At 42.3% G+C, this 19,446-nt stretch overlaps 2 protein-coding genes across 5 annotated transcripts; both read left to right on the forward strand.

Moving 5' to 3' along the window:
- Positions 1–5,426: 5,426 nt before the first annotated feature.
- Positions 5,427–8,029, forward strand: LOC307086136 (caspase-8-like). The gene is made up of 5 exons (XM_079751206.1): positions 5,427–5,810; positions 5,917–5,945; positions 6,264–6,369; positions 6,627–7,188; positions 7,341–8,029. The coding sequence occupies exons 1-5, from the start codon at positions 5,465–5,467 to the stop codon at positions 7,489–7,491; spliced, it is 1,194 nt and encodes a 397-aa protein (XP_079607332.1). The 5' UTR covers positions 5,427–5,464; the 3' UTR covers positions 7,492–8,029.
- A 260-nt stretch (positions 8,030–8,289) lies between these two features.
- Positions 8,290–19,191, forward strand: catip (ciliogenesis associated TTC17 interacting protein). Of its 4 annotated transcripts, none has more exons than XM_079751210.1 (9): positions 8,290–8,392; positions 8,731–8,916; positions 9,201–9,256; positions 10,955–11,041; positions 12,774–12,941; positions 17,790–17,914; positions 18,083–18,159; positions 18,290–18,378; positions 18,611–19,191. In XM_079751210.1, exons 1-9 carry the CDS (start codon positions 8,293–8,295, stop codon positions 18,782–18,784), a joined length of 1,062 nt encoding a protein of 353 aa, XP_079607336.1. In that variant the 5' UTR covers positions 8,290–8,292; the 3' UTR covers positions 18,785–19,191. The 4 variants fall into 4 exon arrangements, with proteins under 4 accessions (XP_079607336.1, XP_079607337.1, XP_079607334.1 ...); XM_079751211.1 differs by having other exon boundaries at positions 18,296–18,378; XM_079751208.1 differs by having other exon boundaries at positions 18,290–18,747.
- The last annotated feature ends 255 nt before the right edge of the window (positions 19,192–19,446 follow it).

Consider the following 19,446-nt stretch of genomic DNA (forward strand, 5'->3'; position numbering starts at 1 on the left):
ACCAAGAAGGGGACAGTTAAATGTCAGTTACATTCATCTAATAACTAAAAGTTCTACAACTGTAAAACAATAAATCAGTAATCAGTAGTGTAGAGCGTTGTTTGAGTGATGTGAAACATTTTAAGCTAAACTAACGGTTCGCAACAAAGGCTTAAGGAAGAGAACAAAAACCCCAAACAAAACCCAGTTGGGTGCCAGGCAGGCACCAGCCTTTTATGTGGGAGAGAGCGGCCATGTTGGACTCCCCCCATCTTATGAAGGCTTCGATAGGTGAGTTCAATCCCTCAATGACATGGGAGGGGCCAGGCAATCAGCTTCCCTGGAAGGAGAGCAGAGGCCAGCCGAAACAGGGACGCAAGACGGCTCAGGACCGTTACAACTGGGTTAGATATTTGGTGCGTGTTGTAGTAAAACCATACCTAGCGGTTGGCCTATAGAGGTCGACGATAATAAAAAGTTTGAGGAAGATCGTCACTCAAGGGAAGTCCAAGTCGGCATATAGGCGTCGTCCCAAATGAAGACGAGGCTGCTGTTGAACCCATTACTTTCTATGACTATAGCTAGCCTATGCTATACTACTACTACTATTTGTACTAGCCTATTACTGCTGTACTACTAATATTACTCGGCTACTATAACGTCTACGAGCCTACTCCTACTGAAAAGGAGGTTTTAGGAATGTCCAAGTGCTGGCTTGAGACCAATGGGGGTGTTGGTGAGAACACAGGGTTGTCCAGTCAGAGTTCAAGTTTATAAGTTTTATTTTCCGAAGGTGCGAGCAGGACTGTATGAATGTGTGTAGGTAAGTGTGTGTAGGTAGGTAGGATGTTAGCTAAGGTATGATGGGTAGGCAGTTTGGTAGGATGTGGCCGTAGGTAGTTGGCTAGAATGTGTCTGTGGCTTAGGTGTGTGGTTTCTAGGAAGCAAACAAAATGTTCAACAATCAGCTCCACAATGCATTGCTACAACTCAGTTAAACAACACATCTTTCGACAAGCCTTATAAGGTTACATAACGGAATTCATTGACCACAAAACAAACTCACATTTGTCAGTATATGCACACAAGGAGTTCACAGGCTCACAGCTCTCAAGGTGTTCAGTGTCTCTGAACAAAGTAAAGGGGTGTAGTCAGTCACAGCCTGTGACTCACAGGTGTGTATTAAATAGTCTGGCAGGGCAGTGGGATTAACCGATTGCCATGGGCTATTTGGGAAAATGTGGTCAGATAAAGGGGCGTGGCTCTGGGTCTGTGAGGTGGAGAGGAAAACAATCTAAACCAGTGGTTCTCAACTGATCTGGCCTTGGGACCCACATTTTTCATGGTCATTATGTCGCGACCCATTTTTATTAAAACCTAGCAAATTTATTTCTCTAAAACAATCACACATACACAATTGTAATCATGTTTTTTTACTTAAGAAACAAAACCTTTTTCATCCCTGCATACAGAGCTCTCTAGCAATGAGAAACTGATCAATCAATACTGCGTGCTGCTGATTTAGGTGAATATGAAAAAGATGAACATCATAACTGATCACACAAATATAATCTTCAAGTTGGCTTAGTAAACGGATTGTTTTTACTCAACAAGTGTTCAGTGAAGCTTTTCAGATAGTTGGGGATGTGCTTTTTTCCTGTCTCCTGTGCTTTGTTTCAAAGTCTGGGGTGATGGTTGACAGAGCTACTCTCAGATCATGTTCAGCGTCCAACCTGTTGCTCTGCTTGGACTTGAGCTGGACCAAAGTTGAGAAGCCACTTTCGCAGAGATAGGTAGTGCTGAACTTAGTAATTAAAGTGATATATAGGCCGACACATAGGAATCATAAGTCAAAACGGGCTACATTTGGCTGAATTATAAAAGGTATAAGTGGTCATTTGAAGAGCCGTTTGGGAGCCGAAAGAGCCGGCTCTTGTTGGTGAGCTGATCCAAATTATCCGGCTCACTAAAAATAACCTAAAATCTCATCTCTAATCAGATGGCCTAATCACTGGTACTATTTTTAGCTATTTTATTTTTTCTCCTACACTCCGCGACCCATTCAAAATGAGTCCGCGACCCACTTTTGGGTCGCGACCCACCAGTTGAGAAACGCTGATCTAAACTACTATAGTAGTATAAGCAGGGTGCGATTTGTGAAAAAACCAGAGGGGGGGATAATTTTGAGAAACATTTTAAAATGTTTCAAAATGAAGACGGACCCTGTGTATTTTGGTTGTTAATTATTACGATGTAATGGTTAAAATACTTTGGGTGGGGGGGATAATTTTTATCCCCACCGAGGATAAAAATAATTCAGCAGAGGGTAGGACGTGTAAACCAGAGGGGGGGATAATCCCCACCATCCCCACCGGCAAATCGCACCCTGAGTATAAGTATATATACCTATACATACCATTACTCACTAGCCTACTACTATTATTCTTAGCCTACTAATATAACTTAAACTAGCCTACTAATACTAAACTTTTACTTATATTACTAGCCTACATAGGCCTACTACTATTACTTGTCTACTACTATTACTTCTACCTGTCTACTACTACTAGACTTCTACTACTATTCCTTACCAGGCTACAATTACTATTTCTAGCCGACTGCTACTATACTTCTACTATTGCCTACTGATATTAATAGCCTGCTACTCTACTACTACTACTATGACTTCTAAGAATGCTGAACTATATCACTGCCACTCCAAGATGGTTGGAGTTTTCCCCACGGGGCACCATCTAACCTGCTTACAGGGAATAAATATTTGTCTACATATTTGAAAACTTTTGTGCAATCAGGATGAGCTACAGGGGTTACCAATCCGGAATAATAATAATAATAATAATAATAATAATAATAATAATAATTGCCAACTGCTACAGTAACACAACACGGCATCATGCGTTTTCGTGCATATGCTCAGGAAAATGAATCCCCCTCCCTCCACACTCACAAACACAGTTACATCCATATGCACTTGTTTACGACCTATGGCTGTTAATTCGTTTTCTGCAATATACACGCATTTATCCTGTATTTAATACATGAACATGTTACATGAACACAATATTCTGAACAACCCCCAAATATATTGATTATACATTCCTGTGATAGGAGCGGGACGCTGTGATGAAGAACATTAATGTACACAATGTGTTGTAGCCATTATGCTTCTTTCTTTTATTTATTTGGTGACGTGCAGTTCTGTGTTTGACCACTGGGTGGAGCATTGGCTCCGGTGAAAGCATATAGGTTATCACCTGGCACAGTGGCACCTATCGCCAGGTGAGTGTAATATGGGAAAGCAAACCGTTTTGTACCATGTCAGCGTGTCAGCAATATCTGTTTGCTCTGTACAGAACCTATTGAAGAGAATTAAATTACCTGAAATGGACATCAAACTAACTTGAATATGTGATACGGTAAGCAATGCATGCACCGACAACACAAATAAATGGGTCACAGCACTCAAAGATATTGGAGGTATTGGACATTGATTATTGGCACACGCGTGCGAACGAGTTCTCCCACTTCGCACCAAACACAAGCCTAATGTAGGGCCGGTTAAAGGCCTCTATAAGCACCGTTCACGTTGCTAACTATATGATTTCCGTGTAATGTGTATTTACACAAACCTAGATGATGATTTATCAACTTAATAGTGCACTTCAGTAATTAAAGATAAATGATTTAGCCTGCTTTTACTCCAAACAAAATCTCTGCTCCAAACCAGAGCTCACTCGTCGCAGTTAACACAGTTTAGTTGTAATTAATAAGTTACTTTTGTAATCAACGTGACTCGTTCTTTTTTATCACTGCCTGGGGGCTAGTTACGTCACTCAGAAAGATGGCCATGGACAGATTTGGTAGTGACACAGCCAATTCGTTAAACCTATTCGTTAAAGCAAAACACCAAGCTCATTGATTTAACGAGGCAGATTTATTTGAAACAATTCATTAATTTATCATGTGTGAGAGGTCCTTCGTCATCCCCAGTGTGTATTGACTATTTCTGTTGATTGAATGCTAATGGAAAGATTCCTATTTATGTATTGTGTACCCCTACTGTCCACAAGCACCCTCTCCCAATATGGTTATGGAGATTTTTTGACACGCCTCATTGAGGGTGGTGTCATTTATATGAAAGAGGGCATTCAAATATACTACAATGATCAATTAGGAGGCCGAAGCCCTAAAGGAAGTGATGCAATGAATGACTTGAGTCAAGGACAGTAACGGGTAAGCTATAGACCTTGCTTCGTTTTTATATCAAAGAGGGTCTCAAAGAACATATACGATTATCAATTTGGGGGCTCCAGCCCAACAAGAAAATACTCGCAAAGCCTTAGCAAATGCTCCATCTCGTTGCGCCTCTCCCAGCGGCTCGCTTGCAAGATTTTCGGCTGTCCCTCTCAGACCTACACCCAGCCATCCAACATGCATATCTGAGAATCAGGCCTCTCTTTCATAGTGAGAAAAAGTTAATTCACTTTATTTTATCTCATAAGGGCGTGGATCCAGCTCCTTTTGACCCTACAGAAAAAAAGTGGGCTGTTTTTTTTGACATAGCCTCCCAGAAGTGCTTCTTGCAAGACCTAGTGGATCAGAATGTGGTGAAATAGGGTCGTTGTTGTCATGATCCGCCCCTGGTTTTCCCATTCACCTGCCTGCCACCCTGATCACTCCCAATTAACCCAACCACCTTCACCTGTGTTTCCCCTATATCAGTCCTTTCCTCCCAAACATTCCCTGCCAGATTGTCTCTTGTGTTTCACAGTGCTTTCCCGCGATTCGAATCCTGACTTACCACCTATCCTGCCTGCTCTCTGATCCCCGCCTGTCTGACTATCCTGCCTGCTCCTGCTCCCCGCCTGTCTGACTATCCTGCCTGCTCCTGCTCCCCGCCTGTCTGACTATCCTGTCTGCTCCTGCTCCCCGCCTGTCTGACTATTCTGCCTGCCGATCCTGAATCCGAATAAACGATTGACACTGTTCCAAGCTCTTCGCCAGTCTTTGCACTTGGGTTCAGCCAAACACTCACGTTACAGTTTTTGAGATAGGAAGGTCTATACCCTGAAACTTGAAAACCTTATTTTAGGGCCTGACTGGGACCCCCAATATATATACTTATAAAATCTTGTAAAAGATGCAATCAGCTGCTTGGAGACCTTCTGCTTCAACATAGTAGGACTGCTGGATCCAAGATTAAGGTAGGCCTAATAAACAACATACTTCTGCAAATTAATTTGGTTGAATGTAAATCATTGTGATTGTATGAGGTGTGTCATTTAGTGAAGGAGCTGGATCCGTTTTGTGACTATATTAGATAGAAGGGAAGTTGGGATGAAGCGGGGACAATCAAGGGCATTTAAGAGGAGGAGCATTTAAGAGGGGGAGCACTTAGGAGTTGCATAACATCGTAGCCTCTCCGCTCTCTTATAGTTTCATTTTCTCTTCCTGAGCTTCAAGAATGGCACACAATAACGCCATTGTACGGAACAAGACAATCATTCAAGAAATTCTATCCGCAGATCCCCAATTCATACTCGACAAAGTGATAGAGAAAAAACTGATAACCGGCCGCGAATACATAAAACTAAACTCCATCGGTAAGGGGGACGCAGAGGATATCGTTATCAAGCTCGTGGACAGGATCAACAACAAAGGAGTCCAAAGACAATTAGAGTTCATTGGTGTTCTACAGGATGAGATCGTCCTAGAAACATATCCCAGGCTTAAAGACGTGGAATGGGTAGACAGTGGATCTACCGCCTCATCAAGCAGTTTAAAACGCTCCACTGAGAGTTTGAGTAAAGGTAATAAAAAGTGGTTTACGTCCTCTATGTTCATTTCTATGTTCGCTCTAAACTGAAAGTGTGATTAGGCTATATGTTCAACTCTCTTGAACTCTCATTTCCACAGATGCACCAGAGACCAAAAGTCAAAAGACGGTAACGATTTATCGTGTTGTTCAACAAAACTCCCTGCACAGTCATATAGAATCAGAATGTTGTCCAAAAAGAATGTTGTCAATCCAGTTGCAACATGTCAGTCGAAAAGGAAATTACGTTTGGACAAGTGAAAACACATAGCACAGCACTGATTCACTATATTCGATTAAGTAGAGATTCTGTACGATTCTGTGGTTCAGGTTGCATGGCTCAAACATTTGTTCTAGTTTCTAAAATTCTTTAAATACTTATACTCTGTAAAACACAGTCTAAAATAGTATAGCATTAAATGTATCTGCATCTCTACTCTGCTTGCAGGAAGACAAATATCCGATAACCAGCAAACCCACCGGTCTCTGCGTGATCATTAACAACGAGAACTTCCATGACAAAACTAATAGAAGTGGAACGGAGAAGGACGCTGGTAGGTGTTAGACAAGAGGAGAGCTACCCCAGCTCCTTGTTTCCTTGGTGCAGGGGTGTGTCCATGGAGGGCCCAGGATTCTAAAACTTAGACTTCACTTTCAGTTCAGTTTTAATTTATTTCTCCTCATCACTTTGCAAAGGATGGGTGTTATGGTCTGGTGCCACTCTCAGGCCATCCCTCCTGCATTTAGACACACCACTGCCTTGTCTTCAAAGGACTGCTCAATCCCTCGCTTTTCTTCTATTTTCCCACAGAAAGCCTGGCCACCGTGTTCAGCTGGCTTGGCTTCCAGGTGCTGATGTGTAAGGACCAAACGGCGAGCGACATGGCCCAGGTCACCAAGCTGCTGGCAGCCTTGAAGGACCTGGCGGGGCTGCAGAAGTGCAAGCTGGAGGAGTGGTCCGATGGCAGGTTCACCCCACTGAGCGTGCTCCCGCGGCACGGCGACGCCTTCGTCTGCTGCGTCCTGAGTCACGGCGAAGAGAAGGTGGTCTTGGGTGTTGACGGCAAGAAACGGCCCATCAGCGACATCACCTCGGCTTTCAATGGAGCGCACTGCTTGGCTCTGCTTGGGAAGCCCAAGGTGTTCTTCATCCAGGCCTGCCAGGGGCATAGTCTTCAGCCTAGATATGTGGCGGATGACCTCACTTTTGAGATGCAAGAGCAGGACACCCCCCAGCTGGTCTTCATCCCGGCGGAGGCTGATTTCCTGGTTGCCATGGCCACGGTTGAGAAGTACCAAGCGGTCAGACACACAGTAAACGGCAGCTGGTTCATCCAGTCTCTGTGTGAGCAGCTCAGGGAGGGATGCCCCAGGTACTTCTGCTTGTGAATATCAATAGTGTAATAAAGTGTAGTAACATAGACACAAGACGAAAGATCTGTCCTGAAGTTGAATGAAGTACCCATACAGCAGCCTTTAACTGAGACTAATTCCAATATTTATATTTGCTTGTGTTTTGTTTCAGGGGTGAAGATATCATGGAGATCCTCTACCGCGTAAACAATGACGTTAGCCAGAAAGAAATCGTTGGAAAGTGTGGAGTAATGACACAGATGCCTGAAACCCAAAAAGTGACCCTGCGCCGCAGACTTGTGTTCTCGCCGTGTTCCAGCTGAGAAAACAAAACGACAAGGGCAATCTGCTGCTGCACTGTACAGCGTGTACGCGGTAGTCGATATCACAGTACACATTAGTTGACTTCTCTTTTGTTCTGTACGTTCTGTATTCAATCAGACAATGCATACACATTCAATAAGTTTTTAAGATTTTCCTTTCATGAAGTTACCTCGCTGTATGAAGGTAGCCAATTTTTTTTACTCTTTTATCTGCCTTATTTTCTACTGTGAACTGTTTGTTTAAAGTGCTGTAGAAGTAAACAATGCCACAACAACATTGCTGTAACGGTGCTACTGCTCAGCTTGAACATTACGGCAAATTCTCTGTATGCAGATCAAATAAGTGATCATGCATAAGAAACAGACATGATTCCCTTCCTGTCTTTATGAAAACCAAATGTAGAATAGACCTACAATATCTTTATGAATACATTTTTTTAACAATATTTCATCCAGTTTGTTTTTTGTTTCGGTTTTTTGTGTGTAGGTTTTTATATGTGAAACTTAATTAAAATCCATCAATTGCTATATAAATAAATCAGCGCACATGGTTTTGTTTTAATGCGCATATAAATAATAGTTACGGTACTTCAACATCGTTGCCGGGCAACGTCATTTCGATGCGTTGTTGTGTCTCATTGGGTCAGATATTTGAAGCGTGTTGTAGTCAAACCATATCTACCGGTCGACCTATAATAACTATAATGAAAAGTCCGAGGATGATCGTCGCTCAAGGTCCAAGTCGGCCTATTGGCGTTCGTTTTATACACTTTTAGTATCACTCTGAATATCGAGTAAATCATGCAAGTCCCAAATGAAGACGAGGCTCCTGTTGAATCTGAAGTTGAAACCCCCCACATTGAAGCGACAGAAGAGGCGATACAATTCATTACAAGCATTGGTAAGTTGCAAATAGCCTATTTTAATAGGCCTATCTATCGTTCAATGTCAAATGTGTTTTGTGATGGAGCGGCCAGTGCAACAAACCAGTCTCTCTTTTAGACTATAGCGTCTTTCCTCCGCAACAACGTATCAGTGTTCGTGAAAATCCTATTCTGCTTAAATCATGGTCGTCCATGGTGTGATTCTTGGGTTATCGGTTTGTTTTTTGTTTTTCTCCCAATTTTTTGGGGGGGTTGAAATCGTAATCCTCAGTGTGTGTGAGCGCGCTTGTGTCTATGTGTGCGTGCGCGTGTGTGTGTGTGTGTGTGCGCGCGCGCTTGTGTGTGTGTGTTGCAGAGCCATCCGAGCTGCAGAAATGTCTGTTTTCCGACTCTCTGGTGACGGTGTCAGAAGGAGGCAGAGACCTAGGCGAGTTCAGCCTAACGGTGGACTTTGCCAGCCGAGGCCCGCAGCCCTGTTTACTGTTGCGCGCCGTAAGCAGAGGAACCATCGACGGCACCCCTTGCGGAACAAGAGTGACAGGTGAGGAAAGTGTAGGGGCCGGGCTATTCAACTTTAGGTAACAGGTGGGCTACAAAAACACATGGGGAAATATATAGTATGAGCATCTCATCTATCTGACTTTAGTGGTCAGAGACAACCAAGAATGACAAATGGGCCGACACATGGCCATTGGATTGTCATGATGCCGGCTCAAAGCCCTATTGCACGAACCAAGTGGTAAACGGACAGGGATTTATTTGTGTGTTGCACTGGGACCTGATTGAACAAGTCTTTGACTCTTCTTATCAATGTTTCTATTTCAGCCTACCTCTCTGCTGCCTTGGAGACGCTGGAAGAGGACCTCCATGAATATGTCCAGGTGAGACAAAACCACGACTAGTCGTAGACTTGGCCTACTACTACTAACCTACTACTATTCTACTACTACTATAGTATTACTACTACTACCCTACTATTACTATACTTCTACTATTGCTACTACTAGCCAACTACTACTAGCCTACTATTCTACTACAATTACAACTACTTTTCTACAATTACTACTGCTAGCCCACTATACTTCTACTTTCACTATTACTAGCCTACACTATATTAGTGCTACTAATTCTACTAGCCTACTACTACTATATGCCTACTACTCTTTACTACTATTACTAGCCTACTTTCCTGCTACTATCACTAGCTTACTACTATCACTTCAAAGAGTCTACTTCTACTATACTTCAACTACTATTACTTACTAGCCTACTACTACTATTTCTAGCCTACTACTTTTACTTATACTAGCCTACTACAACTATATTTCTAATTCTATTACTAATGATCCTACTATTATCCTACTATTACGGTGACATTCTAAGCATGCTGAACTAGATCCCTGTCACTCCAAGATGGATGCTTGATGATTTTCCCCCACTATTTAAAAAAAAGTAATGGCTTCTCTCTTGATCTTATGCCGTATAGGCCATACTTGTACAGCATTCAGGAAATGTGACTCATACACATTTCCTTATAGCAGTCATTGAACTTGTTTATAAGCAGAGATCGTTATCTCTTACAGTTGCTTCTTCCCTGGGAGCACATATTGGAGGGAGGGCCAGATTTGACAGTGGCTGTAAGGTCGATTTCATTGTTTGAAGATATGGTGGACTGTTATGGAAGCAAATGTGAACTTTAAAAGCCGTTAAACTATGTGTATGGAAATGTGAACACACCATTGGATTTATAACATCGAAAATGATTTTGAAAACAAGGTAATCTTAAATTATCCATTTTGAATTGATTCCCCTTGAAATTCAAATATATTTTATGTTGAACCTTTTCAAAATCTCGATTTCAAATATAATATTATCAATGTTCACTAATTCAGATACAGAAATTAAAGTTTTATACATAGATATTCAAAGTACCATATTCTTTACTCATATTCAGGGGGTCAAAATACATACCAGGAGATTCAAGCCATACCAATTCTAACTGCAGTAGCAGGGCATTAAAAGAACAGCAATTCCATTTTTTCTTGAAAGATATCTTGTGGTGTAAAACCCATGTAACTATACTTTGTAGTAATTCATTAGAAGTATAATTTTTAAAAATATAAATATCATATATTGAAAAAAGTTACATATTAATGGTTACCCAGTGAAATTAGTAATTTAGCAGGGGGGTTGAACACTTTTGCAAGGCACCTTTATGCCGGTGGTGAGCCCCCCTCAAGGTCTACCTTCCCATTTCACTCTCTAATTTGAGATACGTTTGTAGGGCGTCCCTGTCCTGTAGAACCTCAATGAAATAGGTTTGTCTTCCTTGGATGATGAGTGTGTCCACGAGCTTGGTTACGAGATCCTCTGCATTACCCTTACTGATGGTGTTCATTTTTGTGTGTTCGCGGGTGGATGAAGCTTAAGACCTTCATAAGATGACGATTTTATTAAGTGTGTTTCTACATGCATCTGTCTACACAGTGTCCATTTGAATCCCACACCCAGCTACCGTTGAGAACCAAGGTGGCGTTCCACCTTTTAATATGTGAACTCTATGCCCCGCCCCCCCACAGCTGCCCGACCACAAGATGGAGAGGAGGTGTCACATGGTGCAGCGAGACCACAGGATGATGGTGGACAGGATCACCACTGCAGGGGAGGTGAGGTTGCTACTGGTTGCCTGCTATATGTGTGCGTGCGTGCGTGCGTGCGTGTGTGCGTGCGTGTATGTTCAGGAGGTGACAGCCAGAGCGGCGGCTAGTCTGTCTGCTCTATAAGGGTGTGTACAGTGGGGCAAAAAAGTATTTAGTCAGCCACCAATTGTGCAAGTTCTCCCACTTAAAAAGATGAGAGAGGCCTGTAATTTTCATCATAGGTAAACCTCAGCTATGAGACAAAATGAAAAAAAAAATCTAGAAAATCACATTGTCTGATTTTTAAAGAATTTATTTGCAAATTATGGTGGAAAATAAGTATTTGGTCAATAACAAAAGGTCATCTCAATAATTTGTTACATGCCCTTTGTTGGCAATGACAGAGGTCAAACGTTTTCTGTAAGTCTTTACAAGGTTTTCACACACTGCTGCTGGTATTTTGGCCCATTCCTCCATGCAGATCTCCTCTATAGCAGTGATGTTTTTGGGCCTTCGCTGGGCAACACAGACTTTCAACTCCCTCCAAAGATTTTCTATGGGGTTGAGATCTGGAGACTGGCTAGGCCACTCCAGGACCTTGAAATGCTTCTTACCAAGCCACTCCTTCGTTGCCCGGGCGGTGTGTTTGGGGTCATTGTCATGCTGAAAGACCCAGCCACGTTTCATCTTCAGTGCCCTTGCTGATGGAAGGAGGTTTTCACTCAAAATCTCACGATACATGGCCCCATTCATTCTTTCCGTCACACGGATCAGACGTCCTGGTCCCTTGGCAGAAAAACAGCCCCAAAGCATGATGTTTCCACCCCCATGCTTCACTGTAGGTATGGTGTTCTTTTGATGCAACTCAGCATTCTTTCTCCTCCAAACACGACGAGTTGAGTTTTTACCAAAAAGTTATATTTTGGTTTCATCTGACCATATGACATTCTCCCAATCCTGTTCTGGATCATCCAAATGCTCTCTAGCAAACTTCAAACGGGCCCGGACATGCACTTGCTTTAGCAGGGGGACACGTCTGGCACTGCAGGATTTGAGTCCCTGGCGGCGTAGTGTGTTAGTGATGGTAGCCTTTGTTACTTTGGTCCCAGCTCTCTGGAGGTCATTCACTAGGTCCCCCCGTGTGGTTCTGGGATTTTTGTTCACCGTTCTTGTGATCATTTTGACCCCACAGGGTGAGATCTTGCCCAGATCGAGGGAGATTATCAGTGGTCTTGTATGTATTCCATTTCCTAATAATTGCTCCCACAGTTGATTTCTTCACACCAAGCTGCTTACCTATTGCAGATTCAGACTTCCCAGTCTGGTGCAGGTCTACAATTGTGTTTCTGGTGTCCTTGGACAGCTCTTTGGTCTTGGCCATAGTGGAGTTTGGAGTGTGACTGTTTGAGGTTGTGGACAGGTGTCTTTTATACTGATAAGGAGTTCAAACAGGGGCCATTAATACAGGAAACGAGTGGAGGACAGAGGAGCCTCTTAAAGAAGAAGTTACAGGTCTGTGACAGCCAGAAATATTGCTGGTTTGTAGGTGACCAAATACTTATTTTCCACCATCATTTGCAAATAAATTCTTAAAAAATCAGACAATGTGATTTTCTGGATTTCTTTTTTCATTTTGTCTCTCATAGCTGAGGCTTACCTATGATGAAAATTACAGGCCTCTCTCGTCTTTTTAAGTGGGAGAACTTGCACAATTGGTGGCTGACTAAATACTTTTTTGCCCCACTGTATGTGTTTGCAGGAGGTGACGCGGCAGAGCGACAGCTACTGCCTGTCTGCTGTCAGAGGGCTGCTGAGCGAGGGCTCCAGCATGCTGCTCATGCGCGTGATGGCGCTGAGGAGGGCCGTGCCAGAGACCGCGACCCTCCCCTCCCTCCACCAGGGGCCCCAGCTCAGACAAACCACCTTCGTGAGTAGAGGCCACAGCTCCCGCAAAATGAAAAATGAGCACTCTAAGGTCTGAGTTGGTTAACCTATTAGGGTTGCATACCACACTTGAACAAATTATAATTGATTATTCATGAACTTATAAGGCCCAAAACTCACGTCTTTTCCGCGATTTAAGTTTTATTGAAACAATTACGGCGCTGTATTAGTTATGTGAAACATTCATTCATTAAGCATAGACAATTTATACAAACAGAATAATGAAACCATGAGGCTATAAAAATTTTAAGGTGATGCTCTACCGACAAACCTACCCAGTTTTAGAAACAATCAAAGTACCAGCCCCAGCAGTGGCCTCGCGAGGCAACGTCTCGAAAAATGCCGTTTTACTTCAATACGATCGGGCCTTTAAGTGGTAAATAAGAGCTGAATACTGAATACAGGAATCAACAAAAGATGTGTGTCTGCACGTACGATCAAGTTGGCAACATCAGGTGTCCAACACTTGTTGGCTGTTTTTTGGAGGTGAACATTTCAAATTGATGTTTCGGTCTGACTTGTGTGTCTCGGTCAACCTTCTCTAGTTGGGTGTCGTTGTTTGTTGTGGCAGACATTGACTATTCAAAAAATATATTTGCATTGCCAAAGCAGGTGAACAATAAAGAGGTCAAAGCATAATACGTTATATACAAAATATATATACATATCAGATATTAGAATATTAAATACTTAATATATAAAAAGTTAAATGTGGTATATTATAGTATAATATCGCACACAAATAATAAATTAACGATACTCTGTACTCTTTCTCTCTCTCTCTGTCTCTCTCCCTCTCTGTCTCTCTCTCTCTCTCCCTCTCTCTCTCTGTCTCTGTCTCTCTCTGTCTCTGTCTCTCTCTCCGTCTCTCTCTCTCTCTCTCTCTCCCTCTCTCTCTCCCTCTCTCTCTCTGTCTCTCTCTCTCTCTCTCTCTCTCTCTCTCTCTGTCTCTCTCTGTCTCTGTCTCTCTCTGTCTCTGTCTCTCTCTCTCTCTGTGTCTCTCTCTCTCGCTCCCTCTCTCTCTGTCTCTCTCTCTGTCTCTCTCTCTCTCTCCCGCTCTCTCTCTGTCTCTGTCTCTCTCTTTCTGTCTCTCTTTCTCTCTCTCTCTCTCTCTCTCTCTCTGTCTCTCTCTCTCTCTCTCTGTCAATTCAATTCAATTCAAAAAAGCTTTATTGGCATGACTATTCGTAATCCAAACAGTGTTGCCAAAGCATTACAGTATTACAAATATTACGATAATAACAATATGGAACGTCAGAACAATATGTACATATATCAACCTGTAACAATATAACATAACATACAGATATACATATGTACATATGTAAAAAAAAAAAATATATATATAAAAAAAAATAATAATAATAATAATAAAAAAAAAATAATAATAATTTAAAAAAAAAAAAAAAAAAAATTAATGAAAAGCTACATAAAACGCATTATAGGTTACTAATAATCATTAATCAATCAAACAGTGAGGCCTGGTGTAGAATGTCATCCTCTCATGTTGTGGCAAGCTGAAATAAATTGTGCTGCGAGGACGGAGCTCTCTTTTCTCTCTCCCATTAATATTTGTAGTTGGTCTACATGGGAGTTTATAAAATGAGGGTGTTTTTGGCCGAATTTGCTAAAGTATATTTCGCGGATATTTTTGAATTTGGGGCAGTGTAGGAGGAAGTGCTGCTCGGTCTCTACAGCAGCTTCTTCACACTGCTGGCACAGCCGCTCCTCTTGGGGCAGCCATGACTTCTTATGGCGGCCTGTTTCTATGGCCAGGCAGTGAGCGCTCAGTCTGTACTTTGTTAGCAACACTCTATGTCTAACATCAGTCACTGAGGTCAGGTAGGGGGCCACAGTGTACTGTCTATTTAGGGCCAGATAACACTGCATTTTGCTCTGTGTGTGTGTTTTAGTGTTCCAATGGGTGAGGTAGGTTTGTTTCTGATGTTTTATAATTTGGTTGAGTCTAATTGATATATTCTCCGACTGGTCCTGAGGCAGAGCAGAGGGGGAACCTGTCTGTGGACAGAGCCTCAGGACCAGCTGAGTGAGGGGACTCCTGTTCATCTCTTGGCTTTGCAGGGCTTTGTACTGGAAGGAGTGGGGGTCACTTTGTTTTAGATGTAGCCAATATTTAATTGATCGTTTTTGGATTTTTAATAGAAGTGGATACTGACCTAATTCAGCTCTGCAGGCGTTGTTAGTGGTTGTCCTGTGTACCTGCAGAATGCTTTTGCAAAATCCGGTGTTTGCAATTTCAATTGAATTTTTTTCCCATTGGTCAAAAAGTTGGTTTGTTTGTGGGCCCCACACTTCACTTCCATAGAGCAAGATGGGTTCAATAATTGCTTGAAGTAATTTGAGCCAAATTAGAATTGGAATCTGAATGTAAATTTGTCTTTTGATTGCATAAAAAGTGCTTTCTCTCTCAGTTCATTGACTGCTGGATTGAAACTTCCAGTGGGACTTATTTTCAGGCCTAAATAATTATATTCTAAACAGTTTTCTATTTTATGTGTTCCTATTGTGAAGTGCAATGTGTTTCCCAGACATCTGGGTCTTTTCTGGAATATCATGGTTTTTGTTTTCTTAATGTTAACAGCCAGGGCCCAGGTCTGACAGTAACGGTCGAGTAGGTCTAGACTCTGTTGAAGTCCTTCTTTTGTGGGACTTAACAAGATTAAATCATCTGCGTAAAGCAGGAATTTGATCTCGGTGTTGTGGAGAGTGAGACCAGGCACTGTGGACCGTTCCAGAATGGAGGCCAGCTCATTTATGTAAATGTTAAACAGTGCAGGTGATAGACAGCAGCCTTGTTTCACTCCCCGCTCCTGAGTAATAAAAACTGTTCGCTTGTGTCCAATCTTGATGCCGCACATGTTGTTTGTGTACATTGATTTTATTATGTCATATGCTTTACCCCCTACACCGCTTTGAAGAAGTTTGTAAAGTAATCCAATGTGCCAAATTGAGTCGAATGCTTTTTTGAAATCAATGAAACAAGCAAATATTTTGGTTTTGTTTTGGTTGATATATTTGTCTACTAGGGTGTGTAGGGTGTAAATATGATCTGATGTGCGGTGATTTGGTATGAATCCAATTTGACTTTTGCTCAGGACATTGTGTTTCATAAGGAAGTCTATGAGTCTCGAATTAATAATGCTACAGAAAACCTTCCCCAGGTTACTGTTCACACAAATGCCTCTGTAATTATCAGGGTCAGATTTATTTCCATTTTTAAAAATAGGTGTTATGAGACCACGATTCCAGACGTCTGGGAAGTAACCTACACTCAGGATCAAGTTGAATAATTTTAGAATAGCCAATCTGATTTTTTTACTGCTGTGTTTCAACATCTCGTTTAGGATGCCGTCAATTCCACATGATTTCTTTGGCTTAAGGTTGTTTAATTTTTCTTCCACTTGTTTTTCAGTGATAAATAGATCTAAAGGGTTCTGGGAGTCTTTGATGGCCAATTCTAATTTGTTTAAGTTTTCTGTAATTTGAGTTTGCTCCGAATCTGATTTGATAGGGATGTTGCTGTATAGGTTTTTGAAGTGATTGATCCAAATGTCTCCATCTTGTATAACTGGTTGGTTGGGTTTGGTTTTGTTTAGGTTTTTCCAATTTTCCCAGAATTTGTTTGTGTTTATGGACTCCTCAATTATTGTCAGTTGTTTGAGTGTGTATTGAGCCTTTTTGATCTTAAGTGTACGTTTGTATTGTTTGAGCATGTCACAGTAAAGAAGGCGAACGTCTGTATTGCTTGGGTCTCTGTGTTTCTGATTGGATAATTTTCTAAGTTCTTTTCTTTTTTCTTGACATTCTCTATCAAACCAATTGTTCTCTTTATGTTTTTGGGGTTTGTGGCTGGATTTTTTCAATTGTGATTTATGAGCTATAGTCATAAAGATGTGGTTAATTTTTCCAACTGCATTGTCTATGCCTTCTTTACTGTGAGCATGTGGGGTGTCCAGAAAGCTGTCTAATAGTGTCTGAATTTGTGTACGCCCGATTGCTTTCTGGAACTCTTGTTCACTGTTTGGGGCCCATCTGAAGGTTCTGGGGATGTTAATCAGATTACTGGGCTGTGATGGTGAGGTGTTAGTTTCTGTCCTTTTAATGAACACAGTAATTTGGCTGTGATCAGAAAGAGGGGTTAGTGGTTTGACTATGAATGAACTGAGAGAGAAAGGGTCTAAATCCGTTATCATATAATCCACTGTGCTAATGCCAAGAGGTGAGCAGAAGGTGGGTCTTCCCAAGGAGTCACCTCTAAACCTACCGTTAACAATGTACAGACCGAGGCTTTGGCATAGCTGGAGCAGCTCTCTTCCATTCTTGTTTGTCTGGGGATCAGAGTTATGGCGAGGAAGGTTAGTGGTGTTTTGGGGAAAGTTTTGGCCAAATATATGGACGTTACCATTATCAGGATTTGAGTCTGGACGGCAGCCTGTGCGGGCATTGAGGTCACCACAGATCAGCACATTTCCCTGGGCCTGAAATCTGCAGATCTGGGTGTGGAGGTTGGGGAATGTTTCCTCGCTGTAGTAGGGAGAGTCGATGGGGGGAATATATACCGTACATAGAAATAAATCTCTGTCTGTGCCGGTTATATTTTTTGATATTTTTATCCAAATTGTTGAGTGGTCCGAATTTATTATTGTTGTATGTTTTGATATTTCTGATTTGTGTCTCTGTCTCTCTCTGTCTCTCTCTCTCTCTGTCTCTCTCTCTCTCTCTCTCTCTCTGTCTCTGTCTCTCTCTGTCTCTGTCTCTCTCTGTCTCTGTCTCTCTCTCTCTCTCTGTCTCTCTCTCTCTCTCGGGCCAGAGGTCACTAGGGGTGAAGCAGCTGGCGGTGGGGCAAGAGACATTGGAGGTGTTTGGTGTGGAGCGGGCGGTCGAGGCTCCCGGGGAGGTCCCCGCTCTCTGGCGCTGCTTCTTCCTGGCCGATGGGTAGAAAACACACACACACACACACACACACACACACACACACACACACGCACACTGGAATAGTGAGATGTTAGTTTCTGCTTATATGTGTCAGTGTGTGTTGCTGATGTGAACATTAGGTGTAAAGGGCGGTGTTGAGCTCTGCTTGTTGGATGCATTTCCCATCAGGCACCTGGCCAGCAGGGAGCAGGTGGGTTCACCTGTTACCATGAGGCTTCTGCAACTCCCCCGACAACTTGAAAAGGGTGACCACACACACAGATGAGTAGAATTCAAATCGGAAGTAGAATAAGACAATCACTGTGTGTGTGTGTGTGTGTGTGTGTGTGTGTGTGTGTGTGTGTGTGTGTGTGTGTGTGTATTTGTGTGTGTCAGATGCAGAGAATGACAAGCAATGCTTTGGGAAGGCACCTCTGGTCTGGGAGGAGGACATGGAGATGCATTCCAAGTTCCTTGACAGAAAGGTCACACAACAAAGTATCTTCTCAAAGATATGTTTCAAATTGTATACTAGTCTTATAACAGCCTGTGTTTGTGCATGTGCCTGTGTGTGTGTGTGTGTGTGCGTGTGTGTGTGTGTGTGTGTGTGTGTGTGTGTGTGTGTGTGTGTGTGTGTGTGTGTGTGTGTGTGTGTGTGTGTGTGTGTGTGTGTGTGTGTGTGTGTGCGTGCGTGTGTGTGTGTGTGTGTGTGAATAGGAGGAACTCATGGCGGACCACGCCTCATACCTTCGACAGCACCCGGAGCTGCGACACCTGCTGGCTGACTTTCTGCAGTTCCTGTTGATACGGAAACCGGACGACGTCGTACATTTTGCGAAAGAGTACTTCCTCCCTTTCGGCTCAAAGTGTTGTCCAGAAACCAAAACATAATTTAGACCTAATCCACTCCTGAGGAAATATACAGAATGTGGGTGCTAGACTTGGTAGTGTCTTGTCAATCCTGTAGTATAAAAAAATAATAATTTTAGCATCCCTTATATATTTTTGATTTCCTGTGCGCTGTAGTTGTGTTTTAATAAAGTTAAATGGTTTGAACTCGCTCGTCAGATGGTTTAGTTGTGTAAATGCCTTTGTGTCAATCATTCATAACCTCTATGTTTATAACTTGGTATACACTTTTGGAAGTATTTATTTGTGTGATAATATATGTTTATTTATTTGAAGATGTTACATATTATGATTTCCGATTTTATATTGTATGCCTGTTTTCCTACATTGGAAAATACTAGAGCCATTTATAGAGACAACCTGGGTGGGAACCATGCAAAACACCATGCAAAGTCACCTATACATTTTATGGTTAGTGTATGGGGTGAACTCAAGGCGGACCAAGCCTGATACCTTCGACAGCACTCGGAGCTGCGAAACCTGCTGGCTGACTTTCTGCAGGTTCTGTTGATACGGAAACCGGACGACGTCGTACATTTTGGGAAAGTACTTCCTCCCTTTCGGCTCAAAGTGTTGTCCAGAAACCAAAACATAATTTAGACCTCATCCACTCCTGAGGAAATATACAGAATCTGGGTGCTAGA

Source organism: Pollachius pollachius (assembly GCF_949987615.1).
Source record: "Pollachius pollachius genome assembly, chromosome: 14".
Lineage (NCBI taxonomy): Eukaryota > Metazoa > Chordata > Actinopteri > Gadiformes > Gadidae > Pollachius > Pollachius pollachius.

Bases quoted from the DNA above. Each gene is read 5' to 3' on its own strand.
- LOC307086136 (XM_079751206.1), top strand. From the start codon at position 5,465: ATGGCACACAATAACGCCATTGTACGGAACAAGACAATCATTCAAGAA. The intron at 5,811-5,916 runs GTAATAAAAAGT...TCATTTCCACAG, and splicing joins CACTGAGAGTTTGAGTAAAG to ATGCACCAGAGACCAAAAGT. The intron at 5,946-6,263 runs GTAACGATTTAT...CTCTGCTTGCAG, and splicing joins AGACCAAAAGTCAAAAGACG to GAAGACAAATATCCGATAAC.
- catip (XM_079751208.1), top strand. From the start codon at position 8,293: ATGCAAGTCCCAAATGAAGACGAGGCTCCTGTTGAATCTGAAGTTGAA. The intron at 8,393-8,730 runs GTAAGTTGCAAA...TGTGTGTTGCAG, and splicing joins ACAATTCATTACAAGCATTG to AGCCATCCGAGCTGCAGAAA. The intron at 17,915-18,082 runs GTAGAAAACACA...ATTTCCCATCAG, and splicing joins TGCTTCTTCCTGGCCGATGG to GCACCTGGCCAGCAGGGAGC.